This window comes from Balaenoptera borealis (genome assembly GCF_965194805.1).
Source record: "Balaenoptera borealis genome assembly, chromosome: 13".
NCBI lineage: Eukaryota > Metazoa > Chordata > Mammalia > Artiodactyla > Balaenopteridae > Balaenoptera > Balaenoptera borealis.
Window position 1 is genome coordinate 12,512,344 of NC_138870.1, and position 26,656 is coordinate 12,538,999.

Here is a 26,656-nt window from a genome sequence, read left to right on the forward strand (position 1 = left end):
GTTTTATATTCTATAAAAATACAGAAAAGAAGATAATGGCATTTTTAGCAAACATGAAAACAATGTGCTATTGCTGCAAATACAAAGTCTCCATGAGAATTCTAGGCTGGAAAGTCTTCTATTTCTATAATGGTTAACTTATCACCACTTAATAAAACAAGGTCATTTTCAGAACATATTATCCAACATCTGGTCTACCATTTGCTGGCTGAATAAAAATTCATGTGACTCAAGCACAAAAGGAGCAATTTCCCACATCATTTCGGTTGTTGTTTTTTTCTCATTTACAAAAACAAAGGCTATGTGATCATTTAAAAGATGCTCTCAGAAAGACACGTGTACTTCATTTGTGCAATAGGTAGGTTTCTGAAAAAAAATTGCATGAATTATTTTTTCCTTGTTTTATTAAACCTCATTTTCTATGCATGGGGAACATCTAAATTTTAAACAAATTTTATTCTGAGTCTTTCAAACACATAGTAGTCCCAATTTTTATGGAATACTATCTGTTATTTATTTTTGTATTTTTTTAAATTTATTTTTATAGTCGATGTATAACATTATATAAGTTACAGGTATACAATATAGTGATTCACCATTTTTAAAGGTTCTACTCCATTTATAGCTATTATAAAATATTTGCTATATTCCCTGTGTTGTACAATATATCCTTGTAGCTTATTTTATACCTAATAATTTGTACCTCTTAATTCCCTACCCCTATATTGCCCCTCCCCCTGTTATTTATTTTTTAAAATAATCTAAGCAATTAATGCACATAGTTTAAAGAATACGAATATAATCAGTGTTTATAATGAGAAGCAAATCACCTGACCTACACTTCTCTTCCTCTAGTACAATGTCTCTGACGTTGTCCCTTTTTACTATTTCTGTTTTTAGGTCTTCTGAAGGTGCCAGCATCAATCAAGCCAATATGCCTATACTATTGTTTTTCGTTTTATCAATCTGACATTATCTGACCTCCTGCTAGGATAAACGAAGAGTTGGCTCACCTACAATACTCTCTACCTTGTTCTCCACCTCCTTCCATTATCAATGGTATCAGCGCCTCTAGTGCTATAAACTTCCCTCTTAGAACTGCTTTCGCTGCACCCCATAGGTTTTGGGTCATTGTGTTTTTGTTGTCATTTGTTTCTAGGTATTTTTTGATTTCCTCTTTGATTTCTTCAGTGATCTCTTGGTTCTTTTGTAGCGTATTGTTTAGCCTCCATGTGTTTGTATTTTATACAGTTTTTTTTCTTGTAATTGATTTCTAATCTAATAGCATTGTGGTCGGAAAAGATGCTTGGTGCGATTTCAATCTTCTTAAATTTACCGAGGCTTGATTTGTGACCCAAGATGTGATCTATCCTGGAGAATGTTCTGTGTGTACTTCAGAAGAAAGTGTATTCTGATGCTTTTGGATGGAATATCCTATAAATATCAATTAAGTCTATCTGGTCTAATGTGTCATTTAAGGCTTGTGTTTCCTTATTAATTTTCTGTCTGGATGATCTATCCATTGGTGTAAGTGGAGTGTGAAAGTCTCCCACTATTACTGTGTTACTGTCGATTTCCCTTTTTATGGCTGTTAGCATCTGCCTTATGTATTGAGGTGCTCCTATGTTGGGTGCATAAATATTTACAATTGTTATATCTTCTTCTTGGATTGATCCCTTGATAATTATGTAGTGTCCTTCCTTGTCTCTTGTGACAGTCTTTATTTTAAAGTCTATTTTTTCTGATATGAGTATTGCTACTCCAGCTTTCTTTTGATTTCCATTTGCATGGAATATCTTTTTCCATCCCCATCAGTACCTCTACTGATCATCTCTGTAACTTCAAACATTTTTCATTTCCTAGTCCTTCAACCTAGGATAGAATCTCCTAAGCTAATTCTTATAGGGTCTCACTATTTCCTCCAACTTTATTCCTAGAACTGGTCAAGTGTTTTGTAGAATGTCCCTCAATTTGATTTTGTCTGATGTTTTCACACGATGAGATTGAGGTTATGCATATTAAGGAAAAATATCACATAGGTGAAGAGACCCTCTCAAGACACTGTATGAGGGGGTACAGGATGTTAATATGTCTTGTTACTGGTGAAGTTAGGTTTAATTATCTGGTTAAGGTGGTGTCGGAGGCTTTTCCACCTTAAATGACTACTTTCCCTTTGTAATAATAAACATTTGAGGGGAGATACTTTGAAACTATACAAACATCCTGTTTGTCCTTAAACTGTCACCCACTAATTTTAGCATTAATTGATGGATATTGTCTGTAAAAATTATTACTCTGGTGTTCTCATAGCCATTTTCTTTTTCCTGCATTTTTCTACACTTCTTAATTGGATTATCCTATAAGGAAGTGTTATCTCATCTCCATCATTTATTTGTATATTTAATCACATTTATTTTGGTATGGAATCATGGATATCTACTTTATCCTTTAAGTTTCATTATTTATTTTATTGCTAAATTTCTTCCAGCTTTAACCATTTGGGAGTTCTTTCAGGTTGGCTTCTGTGTCATTTTGACATGCCCCAAACTTTTTTTTGTTTGTTTTTGAGCACTTCATTACCTTCTGTCAACACAAGGTGCTCCAGGTTTATTTTGTATTTTTCCTGCCCTAGTCTTTTTTTTTTTAAGGGTATTTTTTTTTTCTTGGCTGTGCCACATGGCTTGTGGCATCTCAGTTTGCCAACTAGGGATTGAATCTAGGCCACGGCTGTGAAAGCCTGGAATCCTAGCCCCTAAGCCACTATAGCCTCTACTATATATTTGCCTTTACCAGTGGAATTTTTCCTTTCCTATGATTTCTTATTTTTTGTTGTAGCCTTTTCTTTTTTCACTTAAAGAAGACCCTTTAACACTTCTTTTAAGGTTGGGTTAGTACTGATGAACTCTTTTAGTTTTTGCTTTTCTGAGAAGCTCTTTATCTCTCCAATTCTGAATGATAACCTTGAAGGTATAGTATCTTAAGTTGTAGGTTTTCCCCTTTTAAAACTTTAAGTATGTCATGCCACTCCCTTCTGGCCTGCAAAGTTTCTGCAGAAAAATCAACGGTTAGCCTTATGGGGGTTACCTTATATGTGACTCTTTGTTTTTCTCTTGCTGCCTTTGAAATTCTCTTTAGCTTTTGTCATTTTAATTATGAGATGTCTTATACGGGTCTCTTTGTTTTTTTGTTTTTGTTTTTAATAGTTCATATAATTGTGAGTTTTTTGTAACTGGTGAATATGCTTCTAACACTTTTAAATATTTTTAAAAATTAATTAATTTATTTATTTTTGGCTGTGTTGGGTCTTTGTTTCTGTGCAAGGGCTTTCTCTAGTTGCGGCGAGCAGGGGCCACTCTTCATTGCGGTGCGCGGGCCTCTCACGATCGCGGCCTCTCTTGTTGCGGAGCACAGGCTCCAGACACTCAGGCTCAGTAGTTGTGGCTCACAGGCCTAGTTGCTCCGCGGCATGTGGGATCTTCCCAGACCAGGGCTCGAACCCGTGTCCCCTGCATTGGCAGGCAGATTCTCAACCACTGCGCCACCAGGGAAGCCCTACGGGTCTCTTTGGATTCATCTTGCTTGATGACTCTCTGTGCTTCCTGTACCTGGAAATCTATTTCCTTCCTCAGGTTCAGAGAGTTTTCAGCCACAATTTCATTAAATACACCTTCTACCCCTTGCTCTCTCTCCTCTCCTTCTGGGACCACTATAATGCTAATGTTAGTATGATTGATGTTGTCCCAGAAGTCCCTTAAGCTATCCTTATGTATCCTCATTTTTTAAATTTGTTTTTCTTATTGTATTCTGATTGGGTGATTTCCATTATTCTATCTTCCAGGTCACTTATGTGTTCTTCTGTATCAACTAATCTGCCGTTAATTCCTTCTAGTATATTTTTCATTTTAGTTATTGTATTCTTCAGTGATGACTGGTTCTTTTTTATATTTTCTAGTTCCTTGTCAAAATTTCCACTGTGTTCATCTATTCTTTTCCTGAGTTCAGTTAGCATTCTTATTACTAATGCTTTGAACTCTTTATCTGGTAAATTATTTATCTCTGCTTCATTTGGGTTTTTTTCTTTCTTGTTCTTTCATTTTAAACAAATTCCTTTGTCTTCTCAATTTAACTTTCTCTGTCCCCATGAAATTAGTGACACAGTTACTTATTGTGGTCTTAAAGTGGTGTCCTTGAATGGGGCATCCTGTACAGTCTCTGGTACCCAGTGGCTTTGGTGGGAGAGTTGGATCTGAAATGAGCATGTCTTCCCACAGGTGTGCTGGCAGCCCCACCTTGGTAGGAGGTAGGGCTGGAGCTGGAGCAGCTAGAGCCAGAGCCAGGTGCAAGCTGGAGCTTCTCCTATGCTCAATGGCTGTTATCACCCTGTCGGGAGCAGAGTTGGGACCCAAGGGGCTGAAGCAGGAGCCCTGAGGGAGTTGGGTTTCTCCCAGATTGGTGGTAGTCTGTACCTTGGTTTGCATCATAGCCAGGGCCTGAGGGTTTGGGGCTGCACTTTTGTGCTGGCTTCACTTTTTCCCTGGTATGCGTGACTTGGTTAGAGGCTGGGTCAGGGCCAGTGGGGGCTGTTGCCACACTACTCAGCTGGTTTCGCTCCCGCTGGTTTCGGTGGTCTCCACCCTGGAGCTAGTTCCCCTCCTCCCAAGTGTGGGCAGGAATGTGCGTGCTGGCAATGGCTGCCTCAGCCTTGGTAAGAGGCAGAGCCAGGCCAGGGTTTGAGCTGGCTCCATTCCCCCTAAGTCTGTGTACTCTCGTTGGCAATGGTAGCCTCCCCCCTAGTGTTGATTAACGCTAAGATTTTCTCTTGCCCCTTTGTCTGCTCCTTCTGAGCTTGGAGCTCCCCCAGAACCCTTCCTACCTTTTCCATCAGTCCTCTTCTACAATTGCTTTGGGCTACTATTCTCTCTTTTAGTCTGATCCCATCTGTTTTCTGTCTTTCAGAATTGCCTCATAATTTCTGGTTCACCGAGGATATTCTTTCCTGTTTCCCAATTCTTTATAGAAGTAATTTTCTGTCATTCTGGGGGTTTGAGGTGGGAGTGGGTGATTAAAACTAATGCCAAGTGTGGCATTATAATCTAGTCTCATTACTGATCACTGGAGCTGGAATCTCAGTGTATTATTCTCCACATCTAAATTCTCCTTTGGGAGACTGGCTACATAAATTATCTTGGGCAAATATTACACCTGACTCTAATTATCTTCTGGGTCTAACTACCAAATTCCAGGAAATATGGAAAATATAAGAACAAATTAAACATAACCATGAATATTCAGTCAATCAGCTAAATTCATTGAGGAACTATGTAGGAAAAATGACTCAATTTCTTCCACAAATAAATGTCATAGAAAAAAAGTGTGTATGGGTGAAACGGTATAGGTTAAAAGAGACTAGAGTGATGTTTCAGGCATGTGTAAACATATGGACCTTTATGGATCCCAACGTGAAAAAACTAATGTAAAATATTTTTTTGAAACAGCTAGGGAGATTTTTAATAAAATGAACCTGTTGTTAGTTGATATTAAGGACTTGTCATTAATTTCATTTGCTATGATAATGGTATTTTAGTTATGATTTTTAAAAAATCCTTATCTGCTAGAGCAGGGGTAAGCAAACAATAGCTGCAAATAAAAATAAACTTTTATTGGAACACATCCTGCCCGTGGCCTTGCATATTGTCTATGGCGGCTTTCGTGCTACAACAGCAGAGGTGAGTAGTTGCAACAGAGAGAGGGTTGCCTGCCAAGTGTGAACTATTTACTGTCTGGCCCTTTACATAAACTGTTTGTCAACTGGTTAAGTGGGGGAGAGGGATAAGTTAGGAGTTTGGGATTAACAGATACACACTACTATATATAAAAATAGATAAACAACAAGGACCTATAGCACAGGGAACTATATTTAATATCTTGTAATAACCTATAATGGAAAAGATCTGGAAAAGAATATATGTATATGTGTGTATATATATATATATATATATATATATATATATGTATATATAAAACTGAATCACTTTGCTGTATACCTGAAACACATCATTTTCTATCAACTATACTTCAATAAAAAAAAATTAAAAAAAAGATGTATTGAGGTATTTATAGGTGAAAGGATATTTGGAAGTTCTTTTAAAACAATCTGGTAAAACAAACAAAGTTGGTAGAAGATAGATGAAACAAGATTGGGAAAATATTGGTAATTCTTGAAACTGATGATGACTCGATGGGGATTCATAAGCTATTCTCTCTACTTTTGTGTACATTTGAAAAATTCTGTAATCAATTCTTGAAAAAAATCATCTTAAGTATGCTTATTGCACATGAAAGTCCTGTGTTTGAAATGCTTTAGTTCTGACTAATTAAGCAAGTAGAGAGAGGGGGGAAAAATTGAAGGTAGAGGTTATATGTTGAAAATCTACTATATGAACCACTGTGCTAGGTTCTTGACAAATTTCATTAAAAAAAAATCATTCTAACAACTCCTTGAGGTGGATATTATGATTAACGATTTATTAATGAAACAGAGGCTTGGAGACATTAATTTACAGCTAGAAAAGAGCAGAGAAGGAATTTGACCGGTACCATTCTTAGTCACTGCCATCACTGGTGTTACACATCCACACTGTTAAGCGGACAAGCCGAGGCCACACATCTGTTTAAAGGTCAAGAAGTATTTAACCACGTAGAGTCTATAATAGAATACAAACACTGGAGCCTTCAACTGAGAAGTTTTTCATCAATGCCCTGTGAGCATTAAAAACAATTTTCTGGTCGACCTTAGAGCTGCTAAGTTTGCCTGGTGTCAAGGATGCTGCTTGGTCCCCACGCCCACTTACCTCTTTCCATTTCTCTCTCTCCTATAAGATTCAAGGTTTGGCAGAGACCGTATGTCTCTACCGCCTACATTAAGCCCGGTCCCTGGAATAAAAGGAGAAGGTCAAATACGTTTCCTGAATGAATGAATGACCAAGAACTTCCATGCCACGACCTCATCCCTGTGTATAAAGTCTCCTTGTACTGGACACAGAGACACAGATGATAGATTGTAAACCTCCAGATTCCAAGGAAAGACTCTTGCTGTATATTACGTGTTCAACCTATACATCAGGAGATAATTTATTACTTTTTGATTGTCTGCTTTTCCAGGTGATGGAGAAGACATAACCGGTTTCTTAATCTCTGGAGTGGCTTTTGTGGCAGAGGCCTGGGGAGGCATGATGTGGTTAGAGCAGTTGTTTTAGTGGTTTAGTGCCAGGGTGTTACATGCTTGTTCTTGCCCTTGCTGATACTAGTCTACTCAACCTGACCTTTGTCCTTTCCCCAGAGATTTCAAGCAGAGAGTCATGCTGGAGTGCCATTAGAAGGGGCAAGAGATTGCTGCTGGATGTGAAAGGGGGATATTTGCAGAGTTGGAAGTAATGTGTCTTTACAGGTAAACAGGATTTGAATTTAGCCCAGATCTTAAACAGCTCCTATGGTAGAGGGCTAGACACAAAACTCCCACATGCACACAGGTAATGATAAACGTCAAGGTTCGTATCCCTGAGCAATGATGCTAGCTTTGCCCTCCTTCAGTGCAGGGGAATTAAGTCAGTTTTTCAGTGAGGGCAAGGCAATGGATGGCGCATTCCAGGAAAATGGGTGGAATAGATGGAAACACATCCACAGACCCAGGAAACATTTAACTTTTATTCCTACCTCATATACTGCACATTTTCTGCAAAAATTATGAGTTAAATATAATTTAATGGAGACAAAGTACTTAAAATATAATCGCGACAATTAAAAAAAGAATCCTATCACGAATACAGAAGGAAACAAAACAAAACAAAACAAAAATAGGCGAAATAAGAACAAAATCTCCTCAACTTTGAAATGGTACATTCATTCCTCTTCTTTCCCAGGTCGAAGCTCCCTGGGGTAACTGTTGAGATTGGGCCCCAGAGTAAAAGGTAATTATTGCACTGAGGGCACACATCTGATTCACAGAAGCAAGTCTATGTTCCAGACAGGGCAGCGAGGCTGAGGAGGTTGCATCTAAGTCTTCTTCCGTTCCACTGAGGTCTCAGGGAAATGCAAGCTTCAGGACACTTGAGGTTGTTGCCCAAGTGCAGCTGGGCTTGGTTTGCCCGAGCCCTTAGACTTCACTGAGGTTTAAAAATGGGTGCTCTCCTTGTCTGTCGTGTTCAGCTGCAAGTATTCCAGGGTGCCCTTCTTGTAGCTGGCTATCCGGGTTGGTTTTCTGTTCCTTATCCCTGAGGCCTGTCTTTTCTGTAAAGAGCTGGCGATCATGTCTACAAACTCGGCTTGCAATCGCTGTTGGTTTTCCCTGGAGAGAGAGTGCGGAGGGAAAACGGATCTTCTCAGCAATTCATACAGACTACCCCTCAGCTCCACAACTGCCAGTTCCATTCACTGAATACTTGTTGAACACCTATTCTGGGCTGAACACAGGAAGTCCAGAGAACACAAAATGATCCTTGCCTTCCCTTGATGAGCTTAAAGATCTGTCATCCCTGCTCTGTGTAGTTGTAGGAAAAGCAGAATATATTTCGAGCAGGAAATTATCGATATATTTCAATTTCAAAGTGAAACAACATGCTGCGGAATTCGGAGGCATGGTTAGGTTTACACATACCTCTGCAGGGAGGGGAAAGGAAGCCAGGAGGGTGCTAAGCCCCTGCCACCACGAAACTCTGAAAACGCGTGGTCCCACACCTTCCTAGGAGTGTGGCTTGTCTGGGGAGCGCCCACAACGGGCGGAGGGTTTCAAGAGTTCAGAATGGACCTGGGGGGCTCTTAATAAGGGGCCAGGTCCCCCGTGACCCAGGGACGATCTGGGTTGTCTTGGCATCTCTACGGTCTTCCCCATGTGTCTGGGTCCTGCACCTAGGAGTCTGCAAAACGGGGTTTCTCTACCACAGCAAAAGCCATTCCAGTGGCCACAGTGACTGATCGCAGTGGCCAAGGTGCAAGTGGAAGACCATCTGAGTCATCTTTAGGGGAACTGAAACCGGTTACTTGGACCTGAAACCTCTCTTCCTCATCTCACGGGGAACACACGCTCCATGTGAAGACCCAGACCCGCAGTCCTGGAGCTGGGGGCGCTCCCGTTTCATCGGGTGACTCGGCGGAGCACCGCAGGCACGGGAGGCAGTGCAGTACAGTGGGCTCCGCTGCTCCACTTTTGTTACGACCAGAGGGGCAGGGAGGGAGCCCTGAACGGTCCTCTGGTCTCCTGAGCAGGCCTGAAACCCTCCAGCGCTCAGAGAGGGGAGGTTTCCAAGCTTTTTCACGTGTGTAGTCTCTCGCCTTGTATTCACTGCATCACTGCCACTGGCAAAGCACTCGACTACAGTTAAACCGGCTGCACGTAGCACAACTTACAAAGCCAAGACCTCCCCTCCCCCACCCCTCCCCATCACAGCCGCAGGCAGCTTACGCGGTCGGAGGGGTTGGCAGGTTGTACTCCTGGTCCTTCCCCCCGGTCAGCCAGTAGGTGGTCTCAGTTCCTCTTCCCTAGAGAGAAAAGAAAGGTGTGTACCATGGAGACCAAGACAGTCGGCTCTAGCCCATCGTTCTGACCCACCGTTCTGACAAGTATCTGCTTCCAAAAGACATTTCACCTCTGAGTTTCTCATCAGTGCCTATATTTCAGGACAGCACCTGTTCCTGATATGATCTGCATTATCTGTAGACCGATCTTTATTTCTAAGTGCCTGTTAAAAAATATGACTCTCATCCACCAGACGTGTTTTTCTCAAAGTAGAATTTTCTTTTTTCCCAAAAGATATTTCAAAATATCATCACAGCAACAGCACAAGAGCTCTAAATGAAGAAGGAAGAACATGCATCCGCAATCCTGCTACGCCAACGAATCCAACTGATTTCTGTTGCCTACGTTTTATTCCAGCCCTTTTTGCCCCAAAACTTTGCCACGAAACTTGTGCCACAGTTTCCCCACCTTAAGTGTGTAAATTATAAACGCATGTGCATCATAATAAACATTCACTAAGTACCACTGGCTGGGTCCATCTGGAGGCTATAAAATAAAGGGAAACACAGGCAATTCTGTTTTTGCTAGAGCTTGTATTTGAAAAGGAGACTGGATGTTTATATTTTAAAAAATCACTCATTCATGGGGCTTCCCTGGTGGCGCAGTGGTTGAGAGTCTGCCTGCCAATGCAGGGGACACATGTTCGAGCCCTGGTCTGGGAAGATCCCACATGCCGCGGAGCAACTAGGCCCGTGAGCCACAACTACTGAGCCTGCACGTCTGGAGCCTGTGCTCCGCAACAAGAGAGGCAGCGATAGTGAGAGGCCCGCGCACCGCGATGAAGAGTGGCCCCCGCTTGCCGCAACTAGAGAAAGCCCTCGCACAGAAACGAAGACCCAACACAGCCAAAAATAAATAAATAAATAATTAATTAATTAAAAAAAAAAATCACTCATTCAAAACAATCGTGTTTTGGGGCTGTGTTTGGACTGTAATAATCCTTAGACCACTTCTGTTTCGGGGGGAACACCCTGCAGAAAATGTATTTACGGAGAATTAAAAAAGCGAGTGTGATGTTCGGACACAACTACCTAAAAGGAGGCTTTCCCAGCTGCCGTCACAGAGTAGAGGCCAGCGGCCCTATGACTAGTAGAGGCAGATGGTCTTGGCCGATCATTGGCTTCAGACCAACTGTGAGTGCGGTTGCCTTCAACTAGCAGCCAGGGGGCCACCTGGAGACGCGCGGTGGCTCTCGAGGGCTGCTGTTCTAAATGTGTGCGCGGCAGCACGGCGCATCTGAAACGGGGATTCTTACGTCTCCCTGTGCGTCACAGTCACGTAGAGTACGTGTTTCAAGTACAGATTTCTGATCTACACCCAAGGAGAGTCTGACTCAGCAGGCCTGTGGGGGGAGTCAGGCATCTGCATTGTAACAAGTGCCCGGATGATGCTGAGTCAGAATGTGAAGCCACACCTTGAGGTTCACTGGTCCAGGACCTCAGAAAAGTACAGCAAGAAAGGTGGCCTTAGAGAGTAGCAGCATCTTGCAGTAAAAGCGAGGACATACGTGGGGAGAGTAGGGGCTTTGACCAAAGTAGTCCTGCAATAGACTTTAGCTCTTGGGAGTGGAGGGGGAACTGGGGACAAACTTGGATACAGGTGAAAGAAATGGTGGCAGCATTTTATAACGTAGTGGCCATAGTTCAAAACATCAGAAGGGGTCTTTGGAGTAAAGGAAAGTTCTGAGTTTATAGTCTTCGGTGGTAGATTCTCCTACAGGGGAGAGTGGGTGATCATTGCGGGGAGAACAGGAAAGCATGCTTCATCCCCATGCTCATCAATATACTGAACACTGGATGTCCAGCCTCAAAGGAGGCAGCCCCCAGGTGCTGGTGAGAGCTTTTTTCTGGGTGCTGTCTCTGTGGATGCCTCACCTTTAAGTACGTTTCTCCTCTCACTTCATACCGGAACTGGCACTCCGTTCTCTTCAGGATGGATATTGTGGAGCCGCTCACGTGAATTCTCAAGGCTGGAAATGCAAAATAGATAAATGAAAATCTCATCCGTTTTGAAAGCTATTATATGGCTCCATTTGTTTCCCCTTGAGCCAGAATATTTACTACAGGTGCTCTTGGCAGCTTAGATATTGTAGTAAGAAAAATACACTTAAAAATATCATCAGTGAGATAAGAACTACTATCACACATGGGAAGAGAGAGGGTCCTGAGTGAGGGGGCTCCTTAGGTTGTGCCCCATAAATTCTCATCCCAGCTCAGAGTGGGGGCCCCTGGGCCTGGCTTTGGATTTAGCCTGTGGTGCTGAGCTTAAAAGGTGGAATTTGCTCTGGTGTCTCCATATATACATTCCAATAAGTAGCTAAAGTGTTGGTGGCAAGGTGAAGATTCTGGAGAGTTACAGAGTCTTGATTTTCTCGTATTTTACTCTTCCGGGCCCCAACCTTATTTCCTTTACACCGTGATTTTCTAGTTCAAACCAGTATCAGGTTGTCAGCAGACTGCCAAAATACCATACTACCACCAGTGTTTTGTAAGCCCGCACACACATTACCAATGCTTTCTTTCTCTCTTGTATATATTTCTAATATTATCATAGTCATAGGTATTTATTGAGCATTTACTAGATGTAACACACACTGCCTCCACCTTGCCAGAAAAACGCAATATAAGTTTTGCATATAACAAATACTTATCATTTTCTTTACTAAAACCAATTCCAAGGAAAACCAAATAAAAGAGGAATAGGAAAGTGAACCAGGGTATATACTCTGTATCTAACCCACTGAATTTCTATTCAGTTTAACAGAAATCCCGCGCGAGGCAATGAAGACTCGACGCAGCCAAAAATAAATTAAAAAAAAAAAAAAAAAGTAAACCTTAAAAAAAAAAATTTAGCCCTGGAATGCATACCATGTCTTTCGTTTTTCCTTATTAAAGGCTCAATCCAGCACTTTGTATAGGCTATGTACATCAGGCAAAGTTCAGTGTTCATAGGAACTTGACATTAGCTGCCTCAATTTATAGCTGTGGTAGTTTGTCCACAGGGGTGTCAAATTTGAAGTCTGTAGGAAACAGATCTGGGGCCCGAGGACAGATTAGTCTGTAGACTGTCTGACTGTAACATCAGCAACACCAGTAATATCTCCAATTTCTTTTTGGGTCCTTTTCTCAGCTGATGCCTGTGAGGCCATGTAAATGGCGGCTGCTGCCACAGATACCGGGCTCCTTCCAGGAACCAAGTCCAACGCCACAGCTTTACGGGCTACATGTGTAGATGCCATCTGTACTTTAAATGTCCTAGGAACTCCTTCCTGTCTACAGGCAATATAGAGACAAGCAGAAGCTATGGCATCATTAGCCCTTCCCTTCAGGCTCTTCTGTTCATACCGTTGCCAGAATAGATTTCTGTTAAACGGCATTTCTGTTTAACTTACATGGATCTATGCTAAATTTCATGGCTATTCCAGGTAGAGCATGCCTGAATGCATTGCAAATGAACCCAAATTAATGATAACAGTCTAAAACTGAGTCAAAAAGGAAGAATAAAATAGTTATCAGTAAACGGCAATTTGTAGCAAGGACCGGATTGACCCAGGCTCACGGCCAGTCAGTGTGAAGAGTCATTCTTCATCTCCCTGGCACTTATTCTGCATTTTATCCTACAATTCCCCTCTGCTGGAAGACAGAATCTCTGTCCTCTAAGAAAAGCAGTCTCCCTTCTTACGGAGGCCAGTGGATTCCATCCGCGAGGCTGTGTTGACTGTATCTCCGAACAGGCAATAACGGGGCATCTTGATGCCCACAACTCCGGCAGCACAGGGACCTGAGAGAGACAGAAAGCAAGAGGTGGAGGCAACAGAAGTCACAGAGTGGGGGGGTGTGGGGCAGGCCTCTTCTCGGGGTCACGATGCGCGATACCTCATGTCATGGAGAAGCGGTTCAAGGTGGGAAATGCGACCTGTGACTTTTGCTTTAAATCAATGTACTCACTGGGGGAAGCACCATTATCCAAATCACGCTTTCAGAAAGTAATTTGCTCTAGCACAGAGAAGGGCATTGGCAAGAAACAAGGCATCCAGAGATCCAGGCTGCAGAGGTGTAAAGTGCTCCTTGAGATTATATATATATATATATATATATATATATATATATAAGATTTATTTATTATTTATTTTTATTTATTTATTTTATTTATTTTCGGCCACACTGGGTCTTAGTTGTGGCACACGGGATCTTTTGTTGCTCCAGAGCGCCTGGGCTCTGTAGTTTGCGGCACGCGGGCTCTCTAGTTGAGGCGCGTGAGCTCAGCAGGCTTAGCTGCCCCGCGGCATGTGGGATCTTAGTTCCCTGACCAGGGATCGAACCCGTGTCCCCTGCATTGTTAAGGCAGATTCTTTACCACTGGATCACCAGGGAAGTCCCCCTCTTTAATGTATTAAATAGAAGGCTCTCAGGAAGGATGAAGACTGTTTGGCATTGGTGGCCTGATGATGGAAGACCCAGAAGACAAGGACTTGGCATCTTCTTCCCTGAGCATTTCATGCACCATGTGAATACAGAATGGGGAGCCTGTCACACAAGGATACTCCAAAAAGAAGAACAAAAGCCAAGGCAAGGCGATGCACAGCGGCATATCAGGTAGGAAAGAAGGGTTTGCTCATGCAAGCATTTGTGTGGAATGACGGAATGCAAGGAGTTAAAATTTTAGAAGTTAAAGATTAACTCAGAAAAAAAAAAAAAAAAAGATTAACTCAGAAACTGCAAAATCGGGTTTTGGATAGAGGTAACTATTGATTTTATGGTTGGCTGATTGGGTTTTGACCTCTATGAGTTTCTTGATAGATTCGTCCTACAAATACTCTGTGTTTATGAACACTGAAAAAATTGAACATTGAGTTGTTCATTGTTTATGAACACTGAAAAAATAAAAACACTGAAAAAAAAAAAAACAACTTTTTTTTTGCATTGAACCTAACCGCCCCTGTTAGGGTCAATGCAAAAAACAAAACAAACCACAAAGAAATAAAAAACAAACAAAAACAGCAGCAGCTACTTGATTAGAAGCTCTCCGAGCTTCCCATAATCTAAAATATGACACAAATGAACTTATCTACGAAACAGATACAGACTGACAGACATAGAGAACAATCTGTGCTTGCCAAGGGGGAGGGGGGATGAGGGGAGGGACAGACTGGGAGTTTGGGATTAGCATATGCAAACTAGTGTATGTATGTATAAATGAATCACTTTGCTGTACACCAGAAACTAACACATTGTAAATAACTATACTTCAATAAAATAAATTAAAAAAAAAAGATCTCTGGGCTTCCCAAGGCTGTGTCTTGACTAGTCACTTCAAAATTGGAATGATAAAACTGGGAAGGGCCTGGAGGTGGAAAATCCCTGCAGATATTATGTTTTGTCTTCAACTATCAATATTTAACTGCAACCTTTTAATTTCTTAGGGATAAACCCATCCTGGTATATGTGTCTACTATTTACTCTCATTCCAGCCCAATGTGACAGTGCCTGGGCCCTGGCAGTCACTCAGGCATTGAGTAGGTCACAGAGGAAAAGAGAGGGGACCAGGACCCAGAGCTCCATTCTCCCTCCCTGGTTCCATCAGTTCTGCTGCTGTCCCTTCCTCCAGGCCCGACAATTTGTGATGGGTCAGGGAGATGCCGAACAGTTCACTTATGTGTATGTGGAAACATCTACGACAATTTGGTTGTGACATGACTGGGGAAGGCCACAGCTATGTTCCTGGCTGTCAAAGATATGGCAGCAGTTTTTAACTTCTATTTACTGTCACTCTGAGACTCTTACTGATTCATTACTCAACCAAATATTTACTGTCTGACTCTGTGCTAGGCACGGTGGATACAGGATGACTTTTGCAAATGCCGTTGTCTGGCCCTCACCACAAAGCCTGGAGTGACCTCTTGGGTTTTCTCTACCTTGGGTCTTCTGTGAGGCTTGGAGGCAGAAAAAGGGGCAATGACAAGAAATTATAGGGAGATGTGATTTACTTTAACACAAGGAAAGACTGTCTAACAATTATAACTATTTGATAAAGGAGTGAGCTGACTTTGGAAATACTGAGTTTTCAGGGAGTCCTGGGATTATTCACTCTAAACGTGGTTATATTATTACTTATCTTGGAAACTGTAAGTTATGCCTTGTAAAGGATTAATCTAGATGACTTCTGAGTTCCTCTACCACTATATTTTTCTGTAATACCGTAAGTCCCTACATACGAACGAGTTCTGTTCCGAGAGTGTGTTAAGTCAATTTGTTCGTAAGTCCAACAAAGTTAGCCTAGGTACCCAGCTAACACAATTGGCTATACAGTACTGTACTGTAATAGGTTTATAATACTTTTCACACAAATAATACATAAAAAACAAACACAAAAAATAAAGAAAACATTTTTAATCTTACAGTACAGTACCTTGAAAAGTACAGTAGAACCAGCTACATCACCACTGCTTTTACGCTCGCTTCTGGACATCCTGGGCTCGAAATAAAGATACTGTACTCTAAACAGTACTATACAGCAAAGTACACAAAAGCACAACCACTTGTAGAGGATGCACGCATGTGACAACATACGCCAGATATGTGAACTAACTTACATGACTGGACACGCGAACGCATGTTTGCATCTTTAAAAGTTCGCAACTTGAAGGTTCGTATGTAGGGGACTTACTGTATTCATAACTCATCTTCTCAAATCTCTACATTCAAGGTTGGATAAGTTTCATGGTCTTTGAAGTGATCCATGTACTTTCTGCACCACTGAGGGGTTGGGGGAACATAAACGCCCTTTTATTGTAGGGATCTGACCAGATGTGTTTTCCCCTTGTAGATAACATAATCCATTTAAGATACTGTAATATTTTAGTGGAAAAAAAATACACAGAAGTTGGGGTGGGGGAGAGGGAGGGAATGGGGAAGAGATAAATGACATAGTAAATAGGGTGGCTTAAATAGGAAGTCTGGAGTTTGGTATTTTAGTTTGTGGTTGGTGTTTATCATTCCATGAGTGCTGTCATGGCTGTTGTTTCCTAGAACTCTCTAGAGACTAATTATAGGTCTAATTATGTCAGGATGTGTAATGGGACTTCGTTTTTGGCAGGAGGATTCAAGAGTAAACCTCATGGGAAAATTGATCACGTCTGAAGATCCTTTAACCTTTCTGATTTAGTTGGTGCACAGAGGTACATACGGTTCCCCATTGCTACAATGCTCAACTGCATACCAGAGTGAATTCCAATGCGAATCCATATTGGGAGGCCGGGAAGATGCTCTAGCTCAAAGGTCCCCATGAAGCTGAGGATGTCCAAAGCCATCTTGGCAATGTCAATTGCATGCCGGTTGCCATTTCTCTTAGGCAAACCACTAGCCACCATGTACGCATCACCAATGGTTTCCACCTGTGGAAGTAGTTTCTCATCAGTGAATCTGCCCCTTCTAATGGCACAAGAAATTAAACAGAAGCAGTTAGTCACATAACAAATACAAAAATTCTCGAGAACTCAGTATGAGCATGGCCCTGTATGCTTTTTCTGGGACTAGTTCAAGACCAGTTCTATGCTAATTTCTTCAGGGTTTTTATAGCCTAGTGAAATAGTTGATAAAACAACTATAAAGGATTTTAACCATATGAAAGTATTTTATAATAATATGAATCATCCAGATGTGATGACAATTCTATCAATGTTGAAATAATCTGAATGGTTTTATATAATTTTAGGAACACCTCTAAATACCAGAAAAGTCATCTTTGGCTCTTATCATTTTTTATAAACTATTTGACAAAAAATAATTATAAAACTCAAAATGGATTAAAGACCTAAATGTAAGGTCAGACACTATAAAACTCCTAGGGGAAAACATAGGCAGAACACTCTATGACATAAATCACAGCAAGATCCTTTCTGACCCACCTCCTAGAGAAATGGAAATAAAAACAAAAATAAACAAATGGGACCTAATGAAACTTAAAAGCTTTTTTTGCACAGCAAAGGAAACCATAAACAAGACAAAAAGACAACCCTCAGAATGGGAGAAAATATTTGCTAACGAAGCAATTGACAAAGGATTAATCTCCAAAATATACAAGCAGCTCATACAGCTCAATATCAAAAAAACAAACAGCCCAATCCAAAAATGGGCAGAAGACCTAAATAGACATTTCTCCAGAGAAGATATACAGATTGCCAACAAACACATGAAAGGATGCTCAACATCACTAATCATTAGAGAAACGCAAATCAAAACTACAATGCGGTATCACCTCACACAGGTCAGAATGGCCATCATCAAAAAATCTACAAACAATAAATGCTGGAGAGGGTGTGGAGAAAAGGGAACCCTCCTGCACTGCTGGTGAGAATGTAAATTGATACAGCCACTATGGAGAACAGTATGGAGTTTCCTTAAAAAACTAAAAATAGAACTACCATACGACCCAGCAATCCCACTACTGGGCATATACCCTGAGAAAACCATAATTCAAAGAGTCATGTACCACAATGTTCACTGCAGCTCTATTTACAATAGCCAGGACATGGAAGCAACCTAAGTGCCCATTGACAGATGAATGGATAAAGAAGATGTGGCACATATATATGATGGAATATTACTCAGCCATAAAAAGAAACGAAATTGAGTTATTTGTAGTGAGGTGGATGGACCTAGAGTCTGTCATATAGAGTGAAGTAAGTTAAAAAGAGAAAAACAAATACCGTATGCTAACACATATATATGGAATCTAAAAAAAAAAAAAAAAAAAAAAAAAAAGGTTCTGATGAACCTAGGGGCAGGACAGGAATAAAGACACAGACGTAGAGAATGGACTTGAGGACACCAGGAGGGGGAAGGGTAAGCTGGGACGAAGTGAGAGAGTGGCATTGACATATATACACTACCAAATGTAAAATAGATAGCTAGTGGAAAGCAGCCACATAGCACAGGGAGATCAGCTCGGTGCTTTGTGACCACCTAGAGGGGTGGGATAGGGAGGGTGGGAGGGAGACACAAGAGGGAGGGGATATGGGGATATATGTATATGTATAGCTGATTCACTTTGTTATACAGCAGAAACTAACACAACATTGTAAAGCAACTATACTCCAACAAAGATGTTAAAAAATAATAATAATAATAATTATAGGTTCCTCTAAGACATAATACACTTTCTTGTACTATGATGATTCCAATCACTTTTCTTGTAATAGGTAGTAGACCTATTTATTCTTTGATAAATGTTCTCCCTTTTAATATTATTTTCATAATCATATACATAGTTCACATGTGTTGGTTAGTTAACTTCATTTTGCTGAGTATCTCTAAAATGCATAATCATTTTCTATTCAACGGGAACCCTTGTTAGTATGGCTTTCTGATCTACATAGGGTGAGGACTGGGCTAAGATAAATCCTAAAAGGAAGTCCTCCCTGTGGGTAAAACCATCATAACAGACTGTTACATGAATGACCCCTAAACTTAAGGATACAGAGTTTTAGTCATATTGTTTATCTCAATAATCTTCAAAATAATCCATTGAGTTAGGTATTATTACCATGCCATTTTACAGATAGGTAGATTGAGACTTGCTGAAGTTAAATACTATATTTTATGAGGTCATGCAATGAGGTGGGGCAACCTGGGATTTGAATAAAGAGTTCTAATTCTGAAGTTACTTGTTCCACATGCTCTGCTGCTGTTCCAACATGAAAATGTGGGAATGAAATTCTCCTTTACTCTTCTGATTCAGACATTATCAGCCCGGAACTGGCCAGCACCCTGGTCGGGCAACAGATCCAGCTCTGTTCTTTACTCTTCTTCGAATGATGCTTGCTACTTCAGCAACAACAACAAAAGATTCCAATTCTCCTGAGAATAACTCTGGTGCCTTCTCTCCTTCATTCATAATCAGCCTAAACACTGCCCATTTTGTGAAGATGACTGAAGAGTAAACGATTTTCCCTAAATTTAACACCCCAAATTCGTTCTTGCAGGACTGTATGTTGTGTCTTTCATATTGGTCCTTAAAGTCACAAGGTCATTTCGACTTACGACCCTTCTTATTCTTCCACTTCCCTTCACTTTTAGCTCAGATTCAACCACTAATTCATTAAATCTTAAATTACAAAGGACAAGACCTGAGTATAGTTGGCCTCTGTATCCACAGGTTCCGCACTGTGGATTCAACGAACCATGAATCAAAAATATTTAAACAAAATTCCAGAAAGTTTCAAAAAGTAAAACTTGAATTTGCCACACTCCAGCAACTATTTATATAGCATCTACATTGTATTAGGTATTATAAGTAATCTAGGGATGATTTAAAGTACATGGGGATGTACGTAGGTCATATGCAAATATGCCATTTTACACAAGGGACTTGAGCATCTGGGGATTTGGGGATCCGCAGGGGTCCTGGAACCAATCCTGGGGCAGAGGGGGTAGTGGGTAGCGACGGAGGACTGTAATAACAGAAACAACCGATTCTGGCTCTGCTGACCTGGGGCTGAACCATCATTCAGCCTATTAGGTGAAGTGGTTACCTTGTACACGTCGTGGTGATCGAGAATGCGGTCAAAATTCTTATAGATGTCGTTGAGCATGTCCACCACTTCCATGGGGGTGCTATACTTGCAGATGGTGGTGAACCCCACAATGTCACTGAAGTAGATTGTAACTTCCTCGTATAGTTCAGGCTCCACGATGCCTTTCTCCTTCAGAGACTTGACCACCAGTCTAGATGAGGAAGCGAAAAACAAGGCCTTCAACTTCAGCAAACTTCTTCTTCTCCTACAGAAATCTTTGCGACAGTACTAATTGTCCACCAGGAATTCTAAAATTGGGGATTTCCAGTGAATTGTGTGGCTAGGAAGCAAAGATAGTTTGCATATACCAAATGTATGAATATACTACACATACACGTAGCACACGTATTTGACCTCAGATGAATAGGAGGTTCAGTATTAATTTAATACTTGATTATAACACTAATACACACGTACACATAACTCTAATACCTACACAATCCTAATACTTGCTCACTTTTTACCTCTCTATTGACAGTCAGCTTCTTCTAGATAGAGTTCTACATCCAGAAGCCGAGGAGAGTGTGTCATTGATGTAAGAGCTTGACTCACGATAGCTATCAGATCTGACTTTCTCATCAGTAAATACTTTTACTTCCCTGGCATATTTAACATGGCCTTGTTTAATATCACTATGGAGGAATAATGTATTTAAAATGAATTTTGATACATTCTGAACCCGGATTTATTTGAAACATTTTGGACCAGAATTGGGTCCTTTAAAAAGCAACATCAATTACCATGTAAACAAGTTAAAATTCTGCTAAAACTGCACAAGTCAAATAGAAGCAGCTTAGAATATCTCTGCTGAACAGATATAAAGAGCAGTATATTAGACTCAGAATTAAGAGAAGAACCACAAGAAGAGATGCCACACTTCCTTTATGTGCCAAGTTGCCTTTTCACTGAGTAAATGGGGTGGAGGGGTGCTGACATGAGTCTGTGTGTTCCCTGTCTGCCTTTGGGATCACTTGGTAAAGGACCAGAGTATGGACCGCCTGCAAGCTGGGAGGTACGACAGAGGTCATAAAAGCCCTTACTTTTCCAGATGAGAACACTGAGGCTTAAAAAGAAAGTGTGGGGAGTTCCCTGGTGGTCCAGTGGTTAGGACTCCACGCTTTCACTGTCCAGGGCCTGGGTTCAATCCCTGGTTGGGGAACTGAGATCCCACAAGTTGCGTGGTGCAGCCAAAAAAACCCAACCAAATAAAAAAGTATGACTTTCACAAGGTCCCAGAACCACTGAGGGCAGAGCCAGTGCTGGAACTCAGTAACTCCCACCCTTCAGCTTTTTAATTGTATCACATTCCTCCACAACCCAGGCCTCGGATCCTCGGGGTGATGGGGAAGATTTGGAGGTGTGCTGGCTGTAGTAAAGGAAGAAGGTCTGGCACTTTCCTGCAAAACAGACAGCCAGTCAACCACAAGCATTCCCAAAACTCATTTAGAGAACCTTCAGAGCATCACGGGAGGTCCTTTCAATTGGTACGATGATGAAATTTGGGAACTTGAAAACCACCCCTTCCGTGCGGCTGGTTAGATTCGCAGGGGCACGTCTGGGGTGGTGGTTCTTTACGTGCCCAGTAGAAGGGTGCAGATTATTTGGAGGCTACATAGACTAATGATAAGACTGGATATTTCGCCATCTTTGCCCTTCATTTTACTGCTTATAGCTGAAAAGTCATATGAGCTTAGAAAATAGTATGTTACCTGAGAGAGAAACTAATGTTGGTGGATAAATGAAGGAAGGGCTATGACTTAACCTGGTGAACTTTGATAACAGGTTTTTGCTGACACAGTATACAGAGTAGGTGTCTTGGAAGTGCTTCCCATAGGTAGGTATTTTTTTCCATTGGTAGAAAAACTTCTATTCTAACCTGTTTCAAAACCCCAAGGAGTACTGTGAAATAAGTGTCTAAGTAGTATCTGGCTCCTACCTGCAGTTTATTTACAATTTTGCTGTAAATATTTATTTTGGATTCTTCTAGGTATCATGCATGTATATTTTAGTTTTCTTTTGCAGATATAAAGAACTTGTATATAAATGATCAAAATGACTTGCCCTGTAGTCACTGTGTATTGCAGCCCTTGCTCTACAATCTTTGGTGATCCAATAGGAACATCTCCCATCTAGTGGTCAACGTGGCACACTGAACCAAGGGTAGGAAAAAATCCATGGTGCTGAGCCAGCTATTTCAAATCGTGTGAGTGTCACTATGGGTTAAAACCATCAGTGATAAAAAAGCTGAGAAGGCAGCTAAATCATCAGGATGTTGTTTTTGTCACAACTCAGCATGAAAGGCCAGGCAAGGACTGATGCATTATATAAAGAACATTCACAGAGCGCTAACAGAAACTGCTATCTCTAAAGTGAATAATAAGGGCTCCAGCTTATGCCCAGGGTACCAATGCCAGGCTGAGGGCACGTGGGTTCTGCATTAGGCTTTCTTCAGGGCCAGATGGCTGAACAGGGCATGTGTGTAACTCCTACCTCCTCATTCAGGCTTATAGAAGAGAAACTATTTCTTTATTTAGAAAACAACTCATATGAGCTCAAAATCACTCCTTTATTAATGTAGAGCTGATATGCTCAATGAGCATGGGTTCAAAATAAAATAATAATTAATGCAAGTAATATATAAAAGTTGTAACTACTATGCATAGTAATAACAACCATGGACGTTCCAGACACTGTGCTAAGTACCTTATATTGTGCACATTATTTTAGAGGATTCTTTGAGCCAGCCTATGATGGGAAACTGAGGCTTGCAGTGTTTAGGTAACTTGTCCAAGGCTGCAGATCACAAGTAGGTGGTGGAACCATGATTTGAAGTCAGGCCTAGCTGACCTCAGTTTCCATGATCTCACCCAACGCGAGACTGCCTCGCTTATCCTTAATCTAAGAGGACAGTTTATCATTCATTAATGAGCAGAGAACATTACCTCTCACTTGTGACAGTTGTGGGTCCCTTGGTCCAACCTATTTCCCAGCTGTTCACATCTTAATTTCTTGCTTATCTTAACATTTCTTAGGTATTACCTGAGGACCAACACTTATAAAACGTTAAACTGGGATTTCAACCTTAATTTCTTTCTCTTCTGTCATGGTTGTAATATTGTTTCACAAAATAGAGATCAGCCCGTAGATGCCTGTGTGATGAGACACCCGGGGAGAGTGGGACCATACCTTCTCCACTAAAGATGCTCCCACTTCTTGTAATTTGGCCTCTACTTTGAGGCAGACAGAAGAAAGCAAAGAAACTAACACTTAGTGCCTGAAAATGCCTTAAAGCTCACAGATTCTGTAGGAAAACTTTAATTTCCATTTTTGGACTGGGGACAGACAGTGACTGGCCTAAGGTCCCAGACTTAGCAGAAGTGGCCAAGAGGTGTTGGAACCCAGGTCACTTTAACTCTACCGTCCATGCTCCTTCCATGGCACCACACAGCCACTGGAAAACAACCTCTTTCTTCTAGCTATTTAGACAGTGCAAACCAGGACAAGGCTTAGCAAGGTACATGAATTTTTTAAAAAATATATTTTCTCATATTTTATTGTGCAATATAAACGTGACTAAAATGCACTAAGTAACAACATGTTATATTTAAATCAGCACTAAATTAAAATGTTTGGTAGGAAATAGCGTAGTTTATTTTAATACACTCCAACTCAGTATGAAGGTGAGCAGTTTATTTCTGAATGTTTAGAGATTTTTAACTATAGCTTATTATTGAAACAAACAAATTTTTTGGTCTCTTTCTTCACCTTTGATTTTTAAAAATTCTTCTTCTTTAGTTCACAGTGTCATAGAAATGTAAAATAAGACTGATAGAAACCACTCTAAAACATATGACTTTATATACATAAAAAATTCAATAATGTTGTCACAACCCCTAATACAGTATGATTCTTATTTATTTACTAGCATCCAGAATAAATACATGTTCTGTACATATTAAATTGTTGAAGTATATCTAGAGCAGTGCTTGTAAAAGCGGGGATACATGCATTTTTAAACCCGACAATCTGTTGAAGAATATGCAAAAGGGACCAATCCTATATAAATACAGAGAAAACCAATGCTAGACAAATATGCTTTGGCTTTCAGCCTTAAGGGCTGAGCGTGTCTGTGGAGTCTGGGAAATCACGTCCGCGGGAGGACTTCCTTACCTTGGGAGCAACATAAAATTAAGTCTGTCAGCCCTGTCCCTCTCTGCCTTGTACAGCTGTGTCCTTTCTTCCACCAGATGTTCCAGGTTTCGGGAATACAGCTGTAGACGTCGGATCAAGGTATCCATATAAGTTTCATTTTTTTGGTCATGGAAAAGGCTGTAGGTAGTGATAGATGAAGAGGTCTCCATATTATTAAGAAAACATGAACATCCATTAAAACAATAGGCAAATATCATAAACAGGTAATTAAACAAAGAAAGAATAAAAATGACCAACAAATGTAGCAAAAATTTTTAACCTGAGGAAGGATCAAAGAAATAGAAATAACATTTAAAAAAAGAAAAACAAATGTTAGCACAATGGTAATCAATGTAGGTAAGATGGAAGAAAAATATACATTACAGCCTTTCTGGAGGGAAATCTGGTAAAATGTGTCATAAGCTTTAAGAATGCTTATGCCGATTGGCCCATCAACCCTACTTCTAAGAATTATCTGAAGGAAACAATCATGCACGTGCTGAAAGTTAACTACAAAGAAAGCCACAGTATTCTTCACAAGCAAACATTTAAAAATAACCTACATGTGTAACAAAAAGTGATTAAAATATGCAACGATGGAATATGAATGTATCATTAAACACAAATTAGAATTGTGATACACACAAAGATGCTACCTCTATATTATTAAGTGAAAAAAGCCAGTTTATAAAACAGCAAAAATTATCATCCCATTTTTAGTTTTTGAAAACTGGTGGTCATCTATTGAAAACCAGGTGATGTTTTTACTTTCTTGTTTGCTTATTTAAATTTTCTAAAATTTTAATAAGGAGCAACTTGCAATAAAGGGAAATATAAGAAAAGGACCAAGAAAAGTAAAGCTGAGCCTTACATAGTATCTCCTCAGACAGAGTCACGGTCCTAGAGCAAGAGCCCTAACTCTGGAGTATTTTGTTAGATCAAGACAACTTAGATGAGATGGCAGCTTTTCGTGACCCTGTGACACGCCTAGGTGCAGAGCCCAGTCGGGAAACACACTGAGTCCCGCACAGCTGTTGTGAGGATTGGCGACAACGTTCATGACACAACCGAAGGGATGAATAGATCATACCGTTTCATTATCACAACACCAATTACAAGTTGCCGTTTCTGTACTCAAAAAGATGGACTACATCGTAATCCCCTTGGTGTGGGGCGGGATGTCTGTTAAAAATTCAGTACTTTTCTGAGTCCTATCACAGACCTATATGACTGGAAACTGCTAGGTTTGGGATTAAGAGAAATATTTAACAAGGTCCCTAGGAGATTCTTATCGGAAACCATTATGGAGTCTAGTTGGGTAGAAAGAGTGAGGGAGCAGGTGTAAGGGATGGATTATCTTATTTCATGATGAATTGATTCAATTAAAACAGTTTTCCTCAACCTTGGCTGTGTATTTTAATCACTTGAGGAGCTTATTTAAACTCCTGATGCCAGCCTGCACCCAGATCAATTACACCAGACTCTCTAGGGTAGGACTCTGGCATCAGTAGTTTAAAAATCTCCCCAGGTGATTTCAGTGTGCTGCCAAGTTGAGAACCACCATATTAAAGGCTAAATATCAGGGGCCTAGTTTTATCTTCACGAGCTTACATTTCATCTGTCACACATACAATCTCATCTGCTCTTAGTAACACGTCTGGGAAGAAATGAAAATAATAAATCATTTATTATTTCCTGCTCCTTTTCCACATATGACGGTTTAGATCAAACAGTCAATGGCCACACTTTCATTGTCTTCACTCTACCCCATCTCGGTCCTGGGCTTTATTTAGCTTTATCTGTGTCTTTGACTTGACGAGAACTACAGAAAGAGCTGGAAGGAACTGCAGAAATCATCTTGTTCATTCTAATTTTACTAGCAACAAAACTGATACCCAGTTCGGGTGTTTTGCCCAATGTCCCACAACTAGCTATTATTAGATCCTAGCCTAGAAACTGGATCTCCTCTTACCTCAGAGCTATTTTTCTCACCCTGCATTGTATCTAACTGAAAACATGGGAAATCTAAAATTCAGTCTTACTGGATAACTGTATGTTACTTTTTATGATCCTGAATTTAGAATCCGATTCATGGCTCAAGTGCTTAAGGCCAAAGTTGCTGATCTTAAGATTTTAAAACTGTAAGAAACTTTTTGATCTTCAGAATTATCCAGGGTTTTGTGAAGATTTGTACTAGACTTCTAAATCCTGATTACCTGCAGAAGGGTCAGGGAACTATATTTTTAACAGATCAGTCAGAATTTATTTTCTAATCAGGCAAGTTTTGCCCTTGAGGATAGTACTTAACGTTTCAAGTGATT

General features: G+C 40.6%; 1 protein-coding gene across 9 annotated transcripts in view; it reads right to left on the reverse strand.

Moving 5' to 3' along the window:
- Nucleotides 1-3,095: 3,095 nt before the first annotated feature.
- The window catches only part of GUCY2C (guanylate cyclase 2C), a 117,760-nt gene continuing 94,199 nt past the window's right edge, over nucleotides 3,096-26,656 (reverse strand). For 6 of the 9 annotated variants that reach the window (XM_082352586.1, XM_082352585.1, XM_082352584.1 and 3 more), the window contains 7 exons: nucleotides 24,315-24,473; nucleotides 20,103-20,295; nucleotides 16,790-16,964; nucleotides 13,253-13,351; nucleotides 11,446-11,540; nucleotides 9,458-9,534; nucleotides 3,096-8,344 (listed from right to left, as the gene is read on the reverse strand). In XM_082352586.1, the coding sequence (XP_082208712.1) occupies nucleotides 8,170-8,344; nucleotides 9,458-9,534; nucleotides 11,446-11,540; nucleotides 13,253-13,351; nucleotides 16,790-16,964; nucleotides 20,103-20,295; nucleotides 24,315-24,473 (973 nt within the window). In that variant the 3' untranslated portion in view covers nucleotides 3,096-8,169. Of the gene's footprint in view, nucleotides 8,345-9,457; nucleotides 9,535-11,445; nucleotides 11,541-13,252; nucleotides 13,352-15,945; nucleotides 16,419-16,789; nucleotides 17,002-20,102; nucleotides 20,296-24,314; nucleotides 24,474-26,656 lie in introns of those variants that run through there. The other 3 variants (XR_014233732.1, XM_082352588.1, XM_082352589.1) reach the window with 3 other exon arrangements.